The following is a 20,494-nucleotide window of genomic DNA, read 5'->3' as shown; positions in this document are numbered from 1 at the left end:
TGGAGTTACCTCAAGTACAGGTTGTAAATTAAGCAACTGCTGCGCCCCAAACTTAGGTATATAGCAATGTTCGTGTTGCTGCCCTATAACATATGACGGATTACAGTGTGTTGGTCAGAGACTGTACAGTATATACTAGCTGTTGCCTCTGAATTCCCTGAACGTTTTTGTGGTTCATTTCGCGAGTAGCTTAGCGAGTAGCTCTGCTATTTCTACAAGGTATTCCAGTGATTTGTGTGATCATCCTTGAGGCTGTTTAGTTTTACCTTTAAAATAAATTGTAATCTTAATATAATTGAACCATTTCTCTTATGTTTTCTTAAACTCATTTGTAAATTATTCTTAATTATGAATTATTTACAAATGAGCTTATGGAATACCTGAGCAAAGAATCCGGATTGAAGTTCGAGAGTTACAGGAACACAACACCGCACAGTTGGCAGTTCTCAGTGGGTCAGGACTTAAGGGTCTGATGTATGAGCCTGTGTTTGAGAGACGAACTTACCCGAGTTAAAAGAATATTCAGTATGTTGCCCACGGGATAGGTATGGAGTGCATAATAAATCAACTAAACTAAAGCATGTGATTGGCGAGAGCCCGGGCCATGAGTCCCGCCTTGCTTCTCCAGGTTAGTTACAGACAGTTTGAACAAAAACATCTTTATGCTAAACTTCTAATTTTGCTTCTCAATATCATCAATATTAATATAATGTCTATTATCTCTACTTAAACGTTTAAGTTAATCTTTCAGTATTGTTATCACTCGTATAACTATAATCTCTCCTTCCCTTCGGTTTAATGTCTCCAATAATTAGCTTATTAAAAAATTATAATTGAATTAATTATACTTTTTTTTTTCATCATCAATATTACAGTATTTTGATAATTATGTTTGTCCACAGAACTTTGTTTATCAGTATTGGTAATTTGAAATTTGTTTTGTAAATTTTGTCAATGATGATAATAATAAAATAATAATAATAATAATATTTTTTCAGTACACAGAGTACTGTATATTAATATTGTTTATATTCAGGTACCTGGGAGTTAGACAACTGTGGTGGGTTACATGCTGGGGAAGGTTTGCCGTTGGCCTAGAAGGATCTTGGTAAGCCTAACAATTGGAAACTGTATTTATATACTGTAATGTGACAATTGTTACATTAATTTAGTATAAAAGTATTTAAGAGTAATTAGGCTTTGGGAGTTTTGCAAAATTTAAATCATGTTTGAATTCATGTGAAGTTTTAGATATACAATGTGGAATGGTAGATACAGCATATAATTTGAATTATTTAATATCAATTAAATATTTGTTTGTTTCAAATTAATTTTTCACTTTCAAATTAGTTAAAGTTAGTATATATAGTATTTTTGTATAAGGTATCTCAGAGAGGTTAGTAACAAATAACAACTAGTACAATAGTTGTGCAGTTTGGTACTTTACTAAAATTTGTATGTCGGTTTACAACACATTTACATCCTGCACATACATTCTACCTGAAATGCTGTGTATGTTAGTGGCTCTATAAGAATGTTATGCTCTAACCTCAATGTATGTACTTTCTAAATCCAATGTTCCTTCTTCCATGTAAATAAATAAAATAAATAAAATACAAATACATACAGTACTTCTTATTTTCAGTTTGTCATTTGTTAATGAAAAGACAGTAAGATGCTGCAGAGTGGCGCCAAGGAACGTATTAAAAAAAAAAATACAAACACTCCTCTTCAGAAGAAAGTTACTTTTTGCGGACCTATTATGGCCACGTAAGTTTTATTCACTTAAATGAATACTGTATCAAGATTAATTAATCATGAATGAAGTTACTTACTCTTCTAATTACTAAATAATAGATGCTTAAAATTATTCAGACTACAAGGGCAGTTATACAGTATTGTATTTTTCTATATTTATTGGAAATCAATCGACTTTGATAGTTATGGATTTTTGTTCCCCAATTAAAAGAAAAAGATAACATCACTTACTTTCTCATTACCTTGCAGAAGCAGTCTGTAGTTTTCTCTCTCTCTCTTGGTTTATGTACTCTTATACTGTAATTTTAAGATGTGTAAAGTAAAAAGTTTCCAAGCAATATTATCCACAGGTTCTTTGGAAGAAATCATATTTTGTTTTCATTCTTGGTTAGTAGGGTCTTGTTTACAGATTGTATGCTGAAATTATTTGATAAAATCATTTTAATCAAATGTTTAATAGAGTAATTGAGAAGTCATTCATTAGCACACAACTCATAACTCAACATAAATCTATTTGTTGGGCTTCCTCCACAGTAGCACCTGAGCTTATGCACTGGGCGTTGTGGATCAAAGTATCCAGTAACATGGATCAAACTATCCAATAACATGGATCAAACTATCCAATAACATGGATCAAACTATCCAATAACATGGATCAAACTATCCAATAACATGTACTGTGAGACTTTTTTTATAATCTTCTGGAGCCAAGGGCCTTTGCAATTTTCTCTTGCCTTCTCATAACAGCTCACTTTGGAGGGCAATTACCCTGAATGCAATGAGAGGAGGCCACAAAACATTGTCTCCTTCCAATGCCATGTGAGCAACTTTACTAGTGGCCTACATGACATTCACATACCAGCTATTCACATGTACAAGTTATTCAGTACACCAGTTGAGCATCATTCCAGACCTGTCTCAATTGGTACATTCCACTTCTTCAAAAAGCTAAGTGTAATTCACACAAGGGGCAACACCTTCAAGCTATAGTGTAGGATAGAAAGCAGGAAATGCTGTTTCACCCACTGGATAATAAACTTATGGTGTTTACCATTCTGCAGTGACTGTTTGCCTTGTTTAAATCTACCTTACCAATTTCCTTCAAGCAGCTTCTGGTTTTAAAGTACAGTACTTATGCAGTAGTTTCTGCTGGATTTTGTCTAAGAACTCATATTTGATCCTCAAGCTCCCTTTATTTCATAAAGAGCTAAATTCTGGTCCTGGCTCCAAGTAGGTTCAAGAGAGGTATCAGAGGCTTGGCATCCTCAGTGTCATAGCTTGAGGATCTAATTAGTGGTCAGCCAGAAGAGTGTCTCTCATTGCATTCAACACCTGATTTTTATATTTTTCAGGAAAGGAGACAAATTACGGAATGTAGGAACAAAGAAAATTCCAAGAAAACGAACTCTTCTTTCATCTCCTCTCAAGTCATCCCTCATGGACCAAGTTACACAGCCAGTCCAACACATGCATTTGCAATCAGCAAGTAGTGAAATTAATAAACCTCACTCAAAAACTACCGTTATTGGGATACCAACAAAGACTAGATTAAATTGCAACCATTTGAGACCTAAATGCCAATGTTCTGTTATTGACATTAAGAAGAGAGTGAACAAAGAAAGAAAAAAATCTGGAATATCTGATATGCCACGAAGAATGTTGATTTCAACCCGTTCACTACCGAGAGGCGAGATGAATGGACGTAAAAATTATAAAGAAACACATGACTGTGTGTCTATACTTGATGGAAATTGGAGACCTGGTGTAGATGCATACTCAAACAATATTGGAGAAGAAGCATTAAATGCCTACAGTAAATGTGTTAGAAATAATGGAAATACACAAGAGAACAAGGAAAATTCTAAGAAAAAAGTTCAGTTCTCTGAGAAATCCATCAAACAAAATGGATCAAGAAAGGTTAACAACTTTCAACTTGGTAAGAATATAAATACTCTTAGAGAAATTGATTCCAGTCAAGACCATAGCCAAAACGACAGTGATTGCTCAGACTTTTCATTGAACAACTACTCAGACCACCCTAATAGTTCCAGCAACATTAAGGACCAATCTCAAACATTAGCTTCCCCTAACTATCAGTCACAGCCTGGTAATGATTTAGATGATAGTGATAATGCAGTGAAATTTAATAGAGAAAGAAAAACTAGAGAAGAATATTGCAGGCTCTGTGACTTGCCCAGATATCAATATCCTCATACTTCTTTATTAGACAGAATGACATACAAATCAGATGCACATCATGATAAAGACTACTTATTGGATCCCATACAATATTTATCAAAATATGAAAGTGAAGAGCCGTGTTTACTGTGCAGAAGGTATGGGGGATGGCATTACTTTAATGATGAAAATTTCTGTGAGTTATGTGAGAGACATAAAGCCAATTCTCATACACCATCAGATTTGAAAGATTCTACAAAAACATCATTATATGAAACTGGAAATCCTGTACAAAAGAAGCTGCCATCACCTATGCTTCACTCGGACAGTGAAGAAGAACCTGTGTTTACGAAAAGGATTCCTTATGAGCCAAGAACTGAACTAGTGAAAAACCTAAAACAAAAGCTGGAGGAAGATTATCGGAATGATGAACACTTGGTAAGTTAGTGAATGACATTGTTCAAAAATTAAGGAGTATAATGCCAGTACAGAAAATATGTATGTTGATACTTGTCATATTCTGTTTTGATTATATGAATAGCATATAATGCAAACTCATATTCTCTTAAAGTACATTTAAATTTAACTGTGTTGACAGATGTTTCCATTCTGGCATCAAATATAATTAGGTCAAGTTACTCTTCTTAAATATTTTAGCTGGAAAATATGCAATAAATGACACCTCTTACCTCATTGTAATTAAGAACCTAAAACTATAATTTCTTGATTTGATAATTTACTAAAGAATGGGCTTGACATGAATTTCATTCATTATTTTTTAATCAGTATATCTAAAGATGTTTATTTTAATTAGAAAGCATCTGATGATCCACTTAGGGCTTCTCAGGTACTGTTCCTCCCTCTGTGGACAGTGCCTTGGAATGGTGAGGGGGTCTCTTGTGCACCGTCTTCGGGTGGATTCTGCTCCCCTCTCCTGCCTGCTGTGTGCACAAGATAAATACATCCCCATATGTTGACTGTGTATGGAGACCTGTGCATACCCTTATGTTCAAAGTTGAGCCTACTCAGCGGCTGAGGCCCCTTTAGGGAGCAACACTTCTTTGGTGAGGGGGCGGGGGTAAAATGGGAGGTTCAGTGCGGCCCACCTGAATCAATTGGCGCATCTAATTAGCCCTGCCTAGTTATACATAGGATGAAGTTGGTATTGTGGGGTTGATATCCCTATCAGTTACTGGGATACCATTTGGCCCTTCAATGGGTACTCGTATATACTGTTCCAGTTACCCCTGGGGTTGCTTGCCCCATATGCTAGTGCCTCCCATGTGGGCTCTGCAGAGGGTGAGGGTGCTGGGCAGCAAAGTCTTTCTCAGATTACTTTTATGTATACAGTACTTTGACCCTCTTTTTCCCCTTCTCAGACTACTGAGGTGGGTGACTAGTCCCCTCTCCAGAGTCAGACTATGTTGGAAGAGCAGGCGCCATGGCTCCGGCTGTGGTGGGCCCAGATCAGGCTTTGTCCAAGACTATCCCAACTGACTCTATGTTTTCCTGCCATTTCTTTGGTAGGGTTGAGTTACAAGCTCCCAATGGCAACTACCTCGCCTCCTAGTGTGGCTCCGTCTGCTATTGTGACACCTGTGTCCTTTACCCCTTTCTTCATGGGAATTACTCATCACTGTTACCACACTTTCACTTGTTTGCTTCCTTCTACCTCTGCTATGTTCCAAGATTTTTTTGGCCCTGCTATGTGGGCCTTAATATTTTGATCTATCTCATGATGAACATATCCATCCTGATGACATGCACAGCCATGAGCACTTGGTTGACTCTGGATTCCTAAGTTACTTTTAACCCCACCTGGACTAGCACTCGTGTATTTGTGGCTCTTTTTTAGGGGGCAGCCACTTGCTTAGCTATTTTGTCCTGCATTGGGTAGACCCCGGTTCAGGTGTCCAAAAATGCCCTGTTGAATGCCAGCATTAGTACTGTCATTCTCCCACACCATGTTGCAACTGGAGATAGGGACCTCAAAGATTGCCATGATGATATTAAATATATCCTCGAGGTCCAGGGCTTTTCTATACTCTGGATTAACACCTTCACTCATCCCCCTTTAGTTATTAAGATTATTTTTTATGTTGGGTCCCTTCTGTCTTCTGTCATTCTTGAGTGTCAGATGCTCTGTTCAGGAGTACATTTCCTCTCCATTCCTCTTCAATAGTTGTTGGAAATTTGGCCCACAGTTCTTTCAGGTGCAGCGAGTTGTTCCTTTGTCCCTTGTGTGGTGACCCAAGACATTCTTGTACAGATTGCTCTTCTTCCCAGGCATGCTGCATCAACTGCAGTGAGGCCCACCCTGCAGAAATGGCTCTGGTTAGGTTAGATATTGGCCATATGTGCTTAACTCACAGGCACTTAATGGAAACCATCCTGGTCCTTATTGTCTGAACTGCATCGTCTCTTTTACAGTCGTGTACCTCCTTGTAGAATTGGCCTAATTTTCAGAACGTCCATATTTCGTTTCCAAAATGTTCATGATCATTCGTCCCTCTGAAGAATCTTTAGTGAATCTGATACCTTCGATATCACTCCTCATGTGCTTTTGTTCGCGTATTGGCCTCTTCGGTGATATTCTTTTGAATATCACCGAAGCCTCTGAATAGCCTTTTGAATATTCAGTGACACTGGTGTTACATAGTCTCCTTGGCTTTGTGTCTTCTTTTGATAATTATTTGCATCCCTATGTCAAACCTATACCCACACCCTCTAAATTACCCCATGCAATCTCTTCCCCAGTTCATATTTTAAAATATAAATATATGTGGAAAAGGGTGGAATTTAAGAACATTCTTGGTATTATTTATAGTGTGGGTTATTCCTGGCATAGGGACTGTGAATTTCTTGACCAGACCACACACTAGGTGAAGGGACGACGACGTTTCGGTCCGTCCTGGACCATTCTCAAATCGATTGTGGGAATTTCTTGCTTGATTGGGTGTTGCCAAAATATTCTGTACAATATCTAGTTCATTTGTTAAAATAAGCTGAAGTGGTTTTATCAAAATTACTGTATGTAATTATGTTTCAGTCCAGAACAAATCACTTTCGGAGAAGATGGAGATCATGGGATGCAATGGATTTAGAAGCATCTCGGCATTCTCGTCTCCATGGCTATCATAAAGCACAGGATTACGTCTCTTGTAATAAATGTAAGTTAATGTGAAATGCCTACTTATACTGCTTGTGTTTGACCAAGTTTATTGTACAGTGGAATCTCCAAATCTGGACCTCATTATAAATTAATCTGCAGGTTCATTTTACAGCAATTCCAGACAGTTTGATGTTCTTTGGCCTATTTTTTTATTGTTAAAAACTAGAAGAGCACTACATGTTAAGGTGTGTTATTTGCAAGTACACAATGTCTGTATTTCCAATTTGATAAAGGAATATATTATGCACCAACTTATTTGAAATCTGCGCGAGTTGTGTAGAATCAACAATGGCCTGAAGGCGCCTCACAGCTAAGTGGACAGCACTCGGGATTTGTAGTCCTAAGGTTCTGGGTTTGATCGCCGGTGGAGGCGGAAACAATTGGGCAGAGTTTCTTTCACCCTGATGCTCTGTTCACCTAGCAGTAAATAGGTACCTGGGAGTTAGACAGCTGCTTCCTAGGGGTGTGTAATAAAAATGAGGTTTTTATTACCTGGTTGAGGACCAGGCCATGGGGACGCTAAGCCCTGAAATCAAGATAACCTCAAGAAGAAGATGGCTTCTTTCCCAGCCCAGAGTTGGAAGGCTTGCTTCTTAAGTTCATTATGCCTGTCCCTTCCAGTGCCACCTAGGAGAGGGTCTCTCTCTGGGAAAAACGTCCTCAAGTTGAAGAGATCAGGGCTCAGTGATAGCCATTTTGAGATGCTGACTTCTTCAAGGGGAACCGAAGCATTCAAGTTATAATATTTTTCCTAGTTTTGTTATATTAATTTTTTTATTAATTGTAGTACAGTATTTGAAATTTATGTTCAATATACTAAAGTTAAATTTTAATGATTGCTGGTGTATTTAATTACATATTTCATTTCAATTAAATATTCGGATAAATGAAGTATTGTGCAGATTTCCAATTAAAAAAATAATGAGTATAAAGAGGAAAAATTTAAGATAAAATAAAAGAATTACTGTATAAGACAGTCTGAAAGATCTGGTGAAAAAGTTTCAGGATCTGCAAGAAACAATAGGAAGTATGCCAACAATTAGGGAAAACATTGAGTGCGCAAATGCAGATGAGGAGTCACAATAACGTGGCTGAAGTATGTTGACCAACCACACTAGAAGGTGAAGAGATGACGACATTTCGGTCTGTCCTGGACCATTTTCATGTCGATCACAATTGACTCGAGAATGGTACAAGACGGGCCGAAACGTCATCTCTTCACCTTCTAGTGTGTGGTTTGGTCAACATTGAGAGTGCAAAGTTAAGGGAAGGGATTCAGAAGCTCTGGAGAAAATCCAAAGCTTTGGAGAGAACAATGAAAATATAAGAAACCTTACAAAAGCAGAGTAAATAAAATTAGCAAAGCCAATCAAATCTTAGAAAGCCAAATGAACTGTGACCAAAGAAAAAGTGGTTATTGCATTGGAGGGAAGAGATATTGTCAACAAAGGGTCAAGAAAAGGCCAAGGGGGAAGGAAGGTGAAAGAACAGATTATTTAGGATAACCAGAAAAAAAAATATTGCTCAGAACACTATCTCGGGGAACACCTTCACATTCAACCCATCCTCGGACCAAGTCTATTCTATCCAGCGGTCGACCCAAAGATGCATTCATCAATTTCAACATTGTTCATTCAAAACAGAAGTTTTCTCAAATATAAATTATTATATATTAGCATATTTAGGCACTGGTTAGGTCAGGTGTTTAGGTTCTGTTGGCGATTATTTGTAGTACGTGGGTGAAGCATTTACAGCGCTGTAGTTCGAACAAAAGTCATCAGCGAAGCACTTGTTCCGGAAGGGTTCGGATGTTATCAGTTCTAAGTCGTGTGTAAACCAACTTTCATTCATAAACGGGGGATTTGGCTGGTGCATGGAATGGACTTTGGGGTCTCAGTTTGGAGGATGGTGTCACATTACTGAAAAAATAATTATTGTTATGGAAGTCATTAAGGACTCTTCCATTTACATAGACCTGGCAGGGAGAGCAGCAGATAAAACAAATCTATGCAGGAAAGAATGCGAGTTTGAGTCGACATGTCAGCTCGCCAGAATTTAGAGGAAACAAAGGAGAAGAGAGGATGAAAGGTTCTAGAAAATTGTCTTGGGTATTGATAAGGACACAACCCCCAAGAGGGCATGTTGACAGTTAAAATCTAAAAGTAGCTCAGGCTCCAGCCTGAAGTCTAAAATATGTTTTAAGTAATATTTGGAAGAGAAATTGGAACCTATGGCGGGAGATAAATGGAACAGATGATACACCATTTATTAACAAAGACATGCATGGTGATGGAATGAATGAATGAAAAAGGGTGGGGGGGGGGGGGGGAACAAATGGAACATTCTGGATCAAGAGAAAACAAGAGTTAGGGTTAACAAGTTGGAAGGAAGGAGAGAGAGGAATAATCGCAGAATTGAACAGGACAAGTGCCAATCATTGCCGCTATGAGGCAAATACAGTGGTGAAAACTCTGAAATCGATTTGCCGTTCACTAAAATTGGCATAAAAAACGACAAATGTTCCATTCAAGAACAACTACAATAAAAAATAAACTAAAGAAATGAGGCACAGAACTAGGGAAGATCAGGAATGGGATCAGAGAAATCACAGTTGGGAGCATAGGCAAGGTCAGCAGATATGGTTGAGCTGAGAGCGGCAAGGAGCATAGGCGAGTCGACATTATCTAGTGAAGGTGGCGGCACCGGGGAGAGGTGGTTAAAGAAGTCGGGCTAAGCGGGGATCGAGACTACTTCTGATCTGGAGCATGTCAGAGACAAGAGCAACCGTGTCCTATAGCAAGGTCAGACAGCTCCCGACAAGATGAGACGAGGTACAGGAACAATAGGCAGACAGACGAGTTGGGGAAGACCTAAAGCATTTCGGAGACACCAGGCTTGTGTTTGAAAGACACAAGGTGTGGTGGTGTGAAGGTACAAATTGAGTCATCATCGTCTCTGGTAGGAATGGAAATGAGAGCAGGCGACACGATGATGGTTGGGTTGGTCATATGCCAGAGGCTGAAAAGTAGAGAACTGAAGAAGGTCATATTGAGAGCTTGAGGGACCCACAATAGATTGAAGAGATGGAAAAGCAATGCACCCATGGTCTCTCAGAGGAGTAGGGAAAGGAGAGCAGCTTGAAGGAGTCTGGGTTCAAGGCTTTGAAATTGTTGTGAATTTGAGGGGAAGGAGGGTTGGGTGGAGTCAAGAGACTGCACAAGCAAGCCATCCCAGAAAAAAGACTAAGGAAGACATCTGGCATCTTATCCTGGGGGGGGGGGGGGGGAATAAGTAGTCAGTTACAATAGGCAGGTACTGTAGAGCCATGTTTTAATCCTCCACCATCCCTAGTCATGAAATTGTTTCCTTCCAATATTTGTATTGCCATTTATGCACTACCGCTGTTCATACCGGTTTGACAAAAAAAAATTCACTGTACTAAAGGCGAGGAAAAATATGCCAAGTTTTGCTGGAACTTGCTACATGTGTGTTGCTTCGAGGGTTTTGGCACCACTGCTGAAGCCATTCATGCTTACCTTATCTCAAAGCAATTTCCAGCTTTCTCTTTAATAATTATTTGGTCACTAATCATGAAGGCAAGTCTTTACTTACTAGGTAGGAATCTTTTGATCAGGATAGCATGTCTCTGGTTACCCAAGATTAGCAGGATGGCAGAATATTAGTGTCCTGGACAGGTGATTACTATACTAATTTACTAGTCCAACCAGTAATATACAATGGTGGAATTTTATCCTCACATTGGTCCAGTGTTTTCAGTGAAAATTTAGTACTGTACTTTGCATAGTTGTACTTAATAAATTTCTAATTTGTATTTTACAGGTGTCCACCACTACCTACAAAATGAACGTTTGTTCTTAGAGCCTACTTTAACCAACAGGAAAGGTCAAAGTGTGTGTGTGCAGTGTGGTTCATGCCAGCCATCTGATCCAGTGAAAGATCCTTTTCTTTATCACATTACTCTTGGGGAAATGAAGAACTTTGCAGAACCTATTGATAAATCCATGAAGCTGGCAGATTCAGCTAGTGAAATTGGTACCAATTATCACCCTTCTAAACGTCCAGGTGATCAATCAAAGCATTTATATGCCACATTAAATAAAGCTGTTGGTAGCATACTTCCTGGAAGCTCTGGCTACAAACTGCACCCCAGAGTCGTGGACAAAATAAAATATGGCAACATTTCCCAGACTAAGCGACACCCTAACAGATCCATGGCACTTTTGGATCATTTAGCTTAAAAGCTCAAGAATTGCAAGTGGTCTTATGGTAAAGAAAAACCTTTAGCTAGTTCAATATTTATTAAATGTACAGAGCAAATAATCTGATTTGGCAGCAATATTTTGCCTGCTTTAGTAAAGTTTCACATTTGAATTTTGTTTTAGTTAACAGTAGAATGTTGCTATAAAAACAAAAAATGCTTTACCTTAACATGGCTGCTTACAATTTAGCTATTACCATGTACTTTTATACAGAATTGTAATCTAATGTACACAATAAATTAATATCAATTAGTTTTGTTTGTACTCCTAGCTAAGCATGCCACAAGCATCCACCAGGTTAACTGAAAAACAAATCTCAACTTTACCAAAAATAAATACAATGCAGTGTATGTACTAAAGCATCAAATTACATAGATCCTTCCATTACTATAATTTTTTAATTAACACTTATCAGCTTAATTTTAATATTTCATCTGCACACACAAATGCACTAGATTCAACCTTTCATAAAAAAAAAAAAAAAAATAGAGCCTTTTGAAATTAACCAGTTACATCAAAAATTTAATTCAGTACATTCTTCGTTTAAGATATGATTTAGGAATTTCCATTGTTTAAAGCAAATTTTTTTGGTATAGCACTGCTACTAAAATATATTTATATAATGCTTTAAGTGAATTTTTTAACTATTTAACATGCTAGGCAAGCAAATATTTCAAATATAATGTTCACAAATAGACATGATGTAAATGTTAAGCTACAAAGAACTGGTTTAGTCAACTTCTTCAATGGTAGGTCCACCGCCAGTGGAGGCACCTTCAGGTGCCCCACCAGGTGCACCAGGTGCCCCTCCTGAAGAAGCATACATCTTTGTTATGATAGGATTGCAAATCTGCTCTACTTCCTTCTGTTTATGCTCAAATTCATCCTTTTCAGCAGACTGATTAGAATCCAACCATTTAATTGCTTCATTGCATGCATCTAGTATTTTGCTGCGATCAGTACTAGAAACCTTATCTTTGAACTTTTCGTCTTCCACAGTAGATTTCATATTAAAGCAATAAGATTCGAGACTATTCTTGGCTGCAATTCGTTCACGCTGGTTTTCATCATCAGCTTTATATTTCTCTGCATCTTGAACCATTTTCTCAATTTCTTCTTTGCTGAGCCGTCCCTTGTCATTTGTAATGGTGATTTTATTTTCTTTGCCAGTGGATTTGTCTGCAGCAGATACATTTAAAATTCCATTAGCATCAATGTCAAAGGTAACCTCAATCTGAGGAACCCCACGTGGGGCTGGTGGAATACCAGTCAATTCAAATTTGCCAAGAAGGTTGTTGTCTTTGGTCATGGCACGTTCACCTTCATATACCTGAATGAGAACACCTGGTTGATTATCTGAATATGTTGTAAATGTCTGAGTCTGCTTTGTGGGAATAGTAGTGTTGCGTTTAATGAGAGCAGTCATTACACCACCAGCAGTTTCAATACCAAGAGAAAGTGGAGCAACATCCAGCAGCAACAAGTCTTGAACAGCTTCAGACTTGTCTCCACACAGGATTGCTGCTTGAACTGCAGCACCATAAGCAACAGCTTCATCGGGATTAATAGATTTATTAAGCTCTTTACCATTAAAGAAATCTTGCAGCAACTTTTGAATCTTTGGAATTCTTGTAGAACCACCCACCATAACAATTTCATTAATTTGACTCTTGTCCATTTTTGCATCACGGAGAGACTTTTCTACAGGATCAAGTGTGCCTCTGAAGAGGTCAGCACACATTTCTTCAAATCTAGCTCTGGTAATTGAAGTGTAGAAGTCTACACCTTCATACAGGGAGTCTATCTCAATACTTGCTTGTGTAGATGAAGACAAAGTTCTTTTAGCACGTTCGCATGCTGTACGTAGCCGTCTTACTGCACGCTTGTTGTCACTCATATCCTTTTTATACTTGCGTTTGAACTCTTGAATGAAGTGGGTAACCATACGATTATCAAAGTCTTCTCCACCAAGGTGAGTATCACCTGCAGTAGACTTTACTTCAAAAATACCATCTTCTATTGTCAAGATTGAAACATCAAATGTACCACCACCAAGATCAAAGATGAGAACATTACGTTCACCACCAACCTTTTTATCTAGACCATATGCAATGGCTGCAGCAGTGGGTTCATTAATAATACGAAGCACATTCATACCAGAGATAGTTCCAGCATCCTTTGTGGCTTGCCGCTGTGAATCATTGAAGTATGCAGGCACTGTTATAACTGCATCCTTTACAGTGGAGCCAAGGTAAGCTTCAGCCGTTTCTTTCATCTTGATAAGTACCATTGATGAAATTTCTTCTGGGTAAAAAGACTTCGTTTCTCCCTTGTATTCAATCTGAATTTTGGGTTTCCCACCATCACTAATTACAGTAAATGGCCAGTGTTTCATATCAGCTTGAACACTAGCATCATTGAATTTTCTGCCTATTAGCCTTTTAGCATCAAAAACTGTATTGTTTGGGTTCATTGCTACCTGATTCTTGGCAGCATCACCAATGAGCCTCTCTGCATCAGTGAAAGCCACATACGATGGTGTAGTACGGTTACCCTGGTCATTTGCAATGATTTCTACCTTCCCATGCTGGAATACACCCACACATGAGAAGGTGGTGCCAAGGTCAATGCCAACAGCTTTAGGCATAGTCTGAAAAGATAAAAATCAAAGCAAATTAACTTTCAATAAAAAATTAAATTTATGTTTTAATTTCTAGTCTCATTAGGTAAATTTAGTAGATATGAAATACCTGTACTATTAAATCTATGCACAAAAAAATATGATTTGGTAGCTTTCAATACATATGGATATTGGTACAGTGTTATTCAGCACAAACCTAGTTTAGAAAAAACATTCTATACTAAACCACCAACATCAATGGATATCCAAGGTGTGTTCCAGGTCACTTCAGTTTTCACCATTTCCAAATTGGTTCAAAATCTTAAATACCTATAATTACCAATTAAATTTCTGACAACTACAAAGACTAGCTTTGCTATTATACAAGAATTTGAACATTTAGAATTTAACAGTTTTGTAATAATTTGATTTAAAAGTCCCAATACTGGAACCAGGATAGCCATTTATCCTGATTTAATCAGAATAAAAATGTATCCAAGGAAATTAAACATATCCATATTAAACTTCTAAAAATACGAAGTTCACAAACTAGTACATTCAAGTACAGTACATTTATACTGCACAATATAGGGAGCCACTTTCATAGAGCAAGTGCACTCCAAAATGGCAACATTTTGGCAAAAGTAATAAATTTACACTTGCTATACAGTACAGTATTTGTCTCCCTCCTACCAATGACCTTAATATTTAAGTTATCAGGAATAATTGAGTTCCAATATCTTTGGTTACAAACCTTTTAATGTTTGTGCAGTCATGTTGCCACCAGCAGCACTATAATGTGCAAGGAAATATGGAACCTAATATTCAGATTAAATTTATAAAAACTTGTGCAATTCAAACTTTCCTCCTGGATGGAACTGCAGAGTGGGTGGAAAACCAACAGGTAGTGGGGAAGGGGGGGGGGACAACACGACTGCAGGAGCAGTGAGCAGGTTAGAACAGCTGCAGAAGCAATGGGATGGAGGTATAACAAGCTCCTGCAACACCCAGGAGCACTGGGGTATGGAAGGGGGAGGGGGGGGGGACAACAGTGGTAGTAGTACGTGTGAGGGCGAGTATCAATAGTGGGGGTACTTACCTAATTGTGCTTGTGGGGGTTGAGCTTTGGCTCTTTGGTCCCACCTCTTAACTGTCAAGCAACTGGTGTACAGATTCCCGAGCCTACTGGGCTCTATCATATCTACATTTGAAACTGTATGGAGTCAGCCTCCACCACATCACTGCCTAGTGCATTCCATTTATTAACTACTCTACACTGAAAAAATTCTTTCTAACGTCTCTGTGGCTCATCTGGGTACTAAGTTTCCGCCTGTGTCCCCTTGTTCCTGTCCCACCCGTGCTGAAGAGTTTCTGTCCACCCTGTCAATTCCCCTGAGAATTTTGTAGGTCGTTATGTCTCTCCTTACTCTGGAAAACAGATGTGAGGTTCAGCTCCTTTAGCTTTTCCTCGTAGCCCATTCCTCTCAGTTCCGGGACAAGCCTGGTGGCATACCGCTGAATCTTCAAGGTGGGTGGGGAAAGGAGCACGTTAGAATGAATATATAGACACTTTTGTAAGCCTTTAAGTCCTGCGGCAGCTTAAGGAACATACCTTTAAGAAAACTATCACGCAACAAAAAAACTGTCTTGCGTGCAGTAAAATGAGTAATTGCAGCAACAAAGTCCTCAGCCTCGTCAAGAGTCGATACAACCCTTGCCGTAACCATTTACATCGTTACTAGTGTTTCGTCCAAACCCGTTATAACTTTACATGCCCAGACAATTCAGGAACTACACTAAGCCCTTAACATACAACTATTAAACATCAGGCTACAACAGCGAACCAACAGTACTATATAAAAACTAGGAGACCCAATGCTGTCAAGACCGAGAATAGTCGCCCTCCTCTCACAGATGTGGTGAAAACCTTTGATCTACTCTAGGGCAATCAACACCCCCCCCCCCTAAAAAAAACTCAATTCCAAGATGAAACAAGATGTGTCTGTCTTGGCAGTGGATAGAAGGGGCGGCGGCGGCCGGGTGTCTGCCTTGGCAGTAATGTAAAAGAGGGGGGGGGGGGGCGTGTGGAGGTCTAGTCAACCAGGTTGTTGAACGCGGCTGCTGGCAGCCTGACGTACGAATTACAGCCTGAATCTGGTTTTCTTTGGGAGGTGTTTATAACTTTAATATTAGGAGTCTGCCAGTATGCCCCTTGTGTGTAGTGAAAGCATGCTAAATACTGTAGTCTCTGGCCTTCCGGTTCTCTCAGTACCTATCCTGCTTTTCAGCGAGGGTATTCTGCACACCCTGCAATGGCTTTTTGGCTTCTTGTGATGTGTGCAGATTTGAATCCAGCCCCCCCCTCAATATTTTCCATTTGTAAATTAGTGCGTCTTTCCGTCTACGATCTAGAGAATACAGAGACCCGGGCACAGTCTGGTCCCTCCTCTAGTCAAATATTATAAAATACATTTACTATATACTGTAGGCCTACTTTCCTTGGCTGGGAAAGGAGTGGATGAGCGGGCGGCGGCACGAGCTGTGTTAGAAGGGTACCGGGCGAGTAGTGCACAACACATTGGTGGTTTATTTTGGTAATGTTGCAGGCTAAACTGGTAGGTTAAGGCTGAAAATGAAAAAATAAAAGTACTGATCCAGATACTGTAGTGACATTAGATTTCAAACTATCTGGATGGTTTGTAACTAGTTTTGCCAACATTCAAATGTAGATAGTCATTTGAATGGTTATCTTCTTCTTGAGGTTATCTTGAGATGATTTCGGGGCTTTAGTGTCCCCCGCGGCCCGGTCGTCGACCAGGCCTCCACCCCTAGGAAGCAGCCAGTGACAGCTGACTAACACCCAGGTACCTATTTTACTGCTAGGTAACAGGGACATAGGGTGAAAGAAACTCTGCCCATTGTTTCTCGCCGGTGCCTGGGATCGAACCCGGGACCACAGGATCACAAGTCCAGCGTGCTGTCCGCTCGGCCGACCGGCTCCCTCGACTAAACTTTACGCTGTCAAATTTTAATTCTTGCCTAGTACAAGGGGAAAGTGGCACAGCGAATCCTTGACTGGCCTTACTGAGAACGGCAAGACCTGGCGTGGGCTGCCTGTGGCCCTCTGACTCATCCTGCAACTCGCCGCTTACCAACCAAACACGGCAAGTAACTTACAAGTTGCGCGGTGTCATATACCAAGGTAACTTTAAACACTTATGCCCACTGCGTATATTTACTTTTCAGCATTTATATTGCCCCCCCCCCATTAAATTACAGACCAACATGATTCGAGCCTTTGGTCAAGTACACCACAAAGTGCAGAGTACTATAATTACAGCTAGCTGAAAATGGCTACCTTAAATTTAATTTTCAAAAGCCATCGGACTGTAGCATAGTGGTAAGATGCATAATCGGCCCAAATGGTCATTTAAACTTTTAGACTTTGACAATAGTTTAAGTTACAATAGGCAAACCATGGATACAACGTGTACTTAGATTTGGCGTAGCATGAATTCCTATTACATATGCGCGCATCTTTCAAACTATTCTCACTCAGTGACGAAGTATGTAAACATTTTAGTTAATTTGGTCAGATCTAGTGGTGTAAGTATCAATAGAAGGCACCAAACCGGGAAGGCTATCTAGTGGTGTAAATGTATTGCCGACTATTAATACTTGCGTGGCTCTAATTGGCCTTTAGAAGATTTAAATTAAAGTAGTCCAGGCCATACCCTCATATTGGCCTAGTACATGGTAGAATTTACTACAAACCATCCCCACGTGAGTAAAGGGCCCATAGCACCAAAGCTGCTCCATGACCAAAGAGCCAGAGCTCTACCTCCGCAAGTACAAAATGTACAAGAATGTAACTTTTATCTATAAAAAAAATAGGCGAGTACAAAGTCCTCCAGGTGGCCGGCCTGGACCACTAGCTATCGTGGACACAGACAGACACCACGAGCGTAGCTCTCATCCTGTAACTACACTTAGGTAATGATAGACACAGACAGAACCTCTCAATGTTTGCTGGTGATGCAAAAAATTATGAGAAGAATCAAGACAGATGAAGATAATACTACAGGATGAACGGGACAAATTGGTCTAGAAAATGGTTGCCAAAGTTCAACTCAGGAAAGTAATAAAATTTGGCGAAGGGAACAGAAGGCTGAACACAATGTACCATCTGGGAGGTGAAGTCCAGCAAGAGTGAAAGATCTGGGGATTGATATCACACCGAACCTGTCCCCAGAGGCCCACATCAAAAGGATATCGGCGGCATATGCTAGGTTGGCCAACATAAGAACTGTATTTAGAAACCTGTGTAAGGGAACGTTCAAGACCCTTTATACCACTTGTGTCAGACCAATCCTGGAATATGTAGCTTCTGTCAGAGTTTCATATCAAGTTAAACACGAGGAAAAGTTAAAGATTCAGCAGCATGCCACCAGCCTTGTCCCGAAACTTATAGGTATGAGCTACGAGAAAAGGCTGAAGCTGAACATCACGTCCCTGGAAAACAAGAGTAAGGGGAGACATAACCCCCTACAAAATTCTCAGGGGAATTGACAGGGTGGACAAAACCTTCAGCACGGGTGGAACACGAACAAGGGGACACAGGTGGAAACTTAGTACCCAAATGAGGCACAAACGTTAGAAAGAATTTCAGTGCTATTGTAGTTAGCAAGTGGAATGCACTAGGAAGTGATGTGGTTGAGGCTGACGCCATACACAGTTTCACATGTAGATGTGATAGACTCCAGTAGGCTCAGGAATCGGTACACCAGTTTATTGGCAGTCGAGAGGCGGGACCAGAGAAAGCTCAACCCCCGCAAGCACAAATAGAGTACACAGACAATAGCGTGATATCAAATAAAAAGATCCACAAGGGCCATGATGAGTGTTCTAATCTACGTCCGGGATGATCCCAGACGCCCCTTAGTCGGCTGTGCCAAGACATTGTGGAGGGCGGCGGGCGGTCGAGGGTTTAGTTAATGGGTTTGGGAACCATGTGTATCTGCTTTACTCATAGTTCAAGGAAATTCGCCGTTACTATAAATGCAGATGTATGCAGTAACTATCCCACTACCAGAGTTCTTTGTGCATAATCTATTAACCATACTCAAATACAGGGCTAGCGAGCGAGCAACACCTATGTCTAGTTTTGCCCTTTTTTTTTTGTCAGGAATAAGAAAAGCCAGTACAATGAAGTTTATTTAACAGGTCACGCTAAATAGCGTCCATGTAGATGTCAAGTTATACTTTCATGTATTGGTGTAACTTTACGGTGAATGGTGTTTACGTCACTTGCCGTCATGAACAATCAGTCCGGGGTCTGACCAGGGACTACGCGGCTGGGTTCGCCGCAATTTTAGTGTTCAGACCGGGTTCTTCAAGTCACTTAAAACCAACTGCAAAAGGGTTTTATGGTAAAAACTTTGCAGCGGGCGTTTATTCCACTAAACCAAAAGGCTAAACAGTTTGTTTTTAAACAATGTTGTACAAATGAAAATTAAAACGGACATTCACAGTATGGAAAACTGCCAGTACCGACTATACTTCAGTAGACAACACCCACTGAATGCCTCCACTCCCGCTCTAGTTATTTTATTAATCCGCCTAATGGAAGTCTTTACAATCAGAGCAAAATTATAAACCGATCAAAAGCATGGAGCACCAAGTAGACGGGAAGAATATCCACATCATGGTAATACATGATGCAAGTGTATCTGGCTCTATACCACAATGAGTTCACTCACACCAGACGCCCATCCAACATGGGCGACAGGACCAGCATCAGGAAGTGTACCCTCACCAGGCTCATCGATCACCCTAGCCTCCCGCTTCCCAGATATAATTCCATATATCTATATTAAATTCATAATTTATGTATCGAGTTCCAATTCCCGGACGCGGTGATGCAATTTAGTTGTCAATACCGAGGATTAAACTAACGAGTGGCACTACAAACACTTAAAAAGGTTATATTTTAACCATAAACTGTTAAAATGCAAGTTATATGACTTCAAACCTACTGTTATGCACGAACCCCGCCCCCGTCAATGTTCATAAGAGATTATGTCCTGTAGAGCACCACAAGAGCCCCCGGCCCACCGCGGCGGCGGCGGCGTTCAATAACATCCTGACGAACGATCATGTTCCGAAATACCATCCAAATGCTTCCATTATTTTAGTCTAGTTTTCCACTATATCTCGACCCGAATATAACCGGAACTTGCCACAACACAGTGCTTCACACGACAAATCCTTGTGGCCCTTAAGACTGAAGTCGAAGTCACTACACTTACGACTAATATGAAGAACGAGGAGCGAGGAGAGACGTACTGTTGCCGCGGCAACGCTCAGGGCGTGTATGGCGGCGGCGTCGCCCACCCCGCCGACCGCACGTCACTTCTAGAATCATCGTCGACACCCAGCCAATGGCGGCCCCTCCCGCCTCTGACGTCACTTATCTCACGCATTACT

At 40.0% G+C, this 20,494-nt stretch overlaps 2 protein-coding genes across 6 annotated transcripts; one reads left to right on the top strand and one right to left on the bottom strand.

The window, feature by feature from the left end:
* Window positions 1–390: 390 nt before the first annotated feature.
* Window positions 391–11,640, top strand: LOC123763587 (uncharacterized). Of its 3 annotated transcripts, none has more exons than XM_045750773.2 (6): window positions 391–628; window positions 1,037–1,108; window positions 1,646–1,770; window positions 3,111–4,374; window positions 6,986–7,106; window positions 10,949–11,640. In XM_045750773.2, the coding sequence occupies exons 3-6, from the start codon at window positions 1,676–1,678 to the stop codon at window positions 11,365–11,367; spliced, it is 1,899 nt and encodes a 632-aa protein (XP_045606729.2). In that variant the 5' UTR covers window positions 391–628; window positions 1,037–1,108; window positions 1,646–1,675; the 3' UTR covers window positions 11,368–11,640. The 3 variants fall into 3 exon arrangements, with proteins under 3 accessions (XP_045606729.2, XP_069160666.1, XP_045606731.2); XM_069304565.1 differs by having other exon boundaries at window positions 393–623; window positions 1,035–1,108; XM_045750775.2 differs by lacking the exon at window positions 1,037–1,108 and having other exon boundaries at window positions 393–628.
* Window positions 11,409–20,475, bottom strand: LOC123763586 (heat shock cognate 71 kDa protein). 3 transcript variants are annotated; one of them, XM_045750772.2, is made up of 2 exons: window positions 20,317–20,475; window positions 11,409–14,038 (listed from the first exon to the last, which is right to left on the bottom strand). In XM_045750772.2, exon 2 carries the CDS (start codon window positions 14,033–14,035, stop codon window positions 12,119–12,121), a length of 1,917 nt encoding a protein of 638 aa, XP_045606728.1. In that variant the 5' UTR covers window positions 14,036–14,038; window positions 20,317–20,475; the 3' UTR covers window positions 11,409–12,118. The 3 variants fall into 3 exon arrangements, with proteins under 3 accessions (XP_045606728.1, XP_069160664.1, XP_069160665.1); XM_069304563.1 differs by having other exon boundaries at window positions 20,044–20,378; XM_069304564.1 differs by lacking the exon at window positions 20,317–20,475 and adding an exon at window positions 15,436–15,524.
* Window positions 20,476–20,494: the final 19 nt, after the last annotated feature.

Source organism: Procambarus clarkii, chromosome 52 (genome assembly GCF_040958095.1).
Source record: "Procambarus clarkii isolate CNS0578487 chromosome 52, FALCON_Pclarkii_2.0, whole genome shotgun sequence".
NCBI lineage: Eukaryota > Metazoa > Arthropoda > Malacostraca > Decapoda > Cambaridae > Procambarus > Procambarus clarkii.
Note: the sequence above shows the minus strand (reverse complement) of the source record. Positions and strands in the feature narration are given on the sequence as shown.

What these genes read in the sequence shown, in the direction of transcription:
- LOC123763586 (XM_045750772.2), bottom strand. Translation starts at nt 14,035, where the DNA reads ATGCCTAAAGCTGTTGGCATTGACCTTGGCACCACCTTCTCATGTGTG.
- LOC123763587 (XM_045750773.2), top strand. Translation starts at nt 1,676, where the DNA reads ATGCTGCAGAGTGGCGCCAAGGAACGTATTAAAAAAAAAAATACAAAC. An exon ending in TGCGGACCTATTATGGCCAC is followed by an intron (nt 1,771 to 3,110) that starts GTAAGTTTTATT and finishes TATATTTTTCAG; the next exon opens with GAAAGGAGACAAATTACGGA. An exon ending in ATCGGAATGATGAACACTTG is followed by an intron (nt 4,375 to 6,985) that starts GTAAGTTAGTGA and finishes ATTATGTTTCAG; the next exon opens with TCCAGAACAAATCACTTTCG.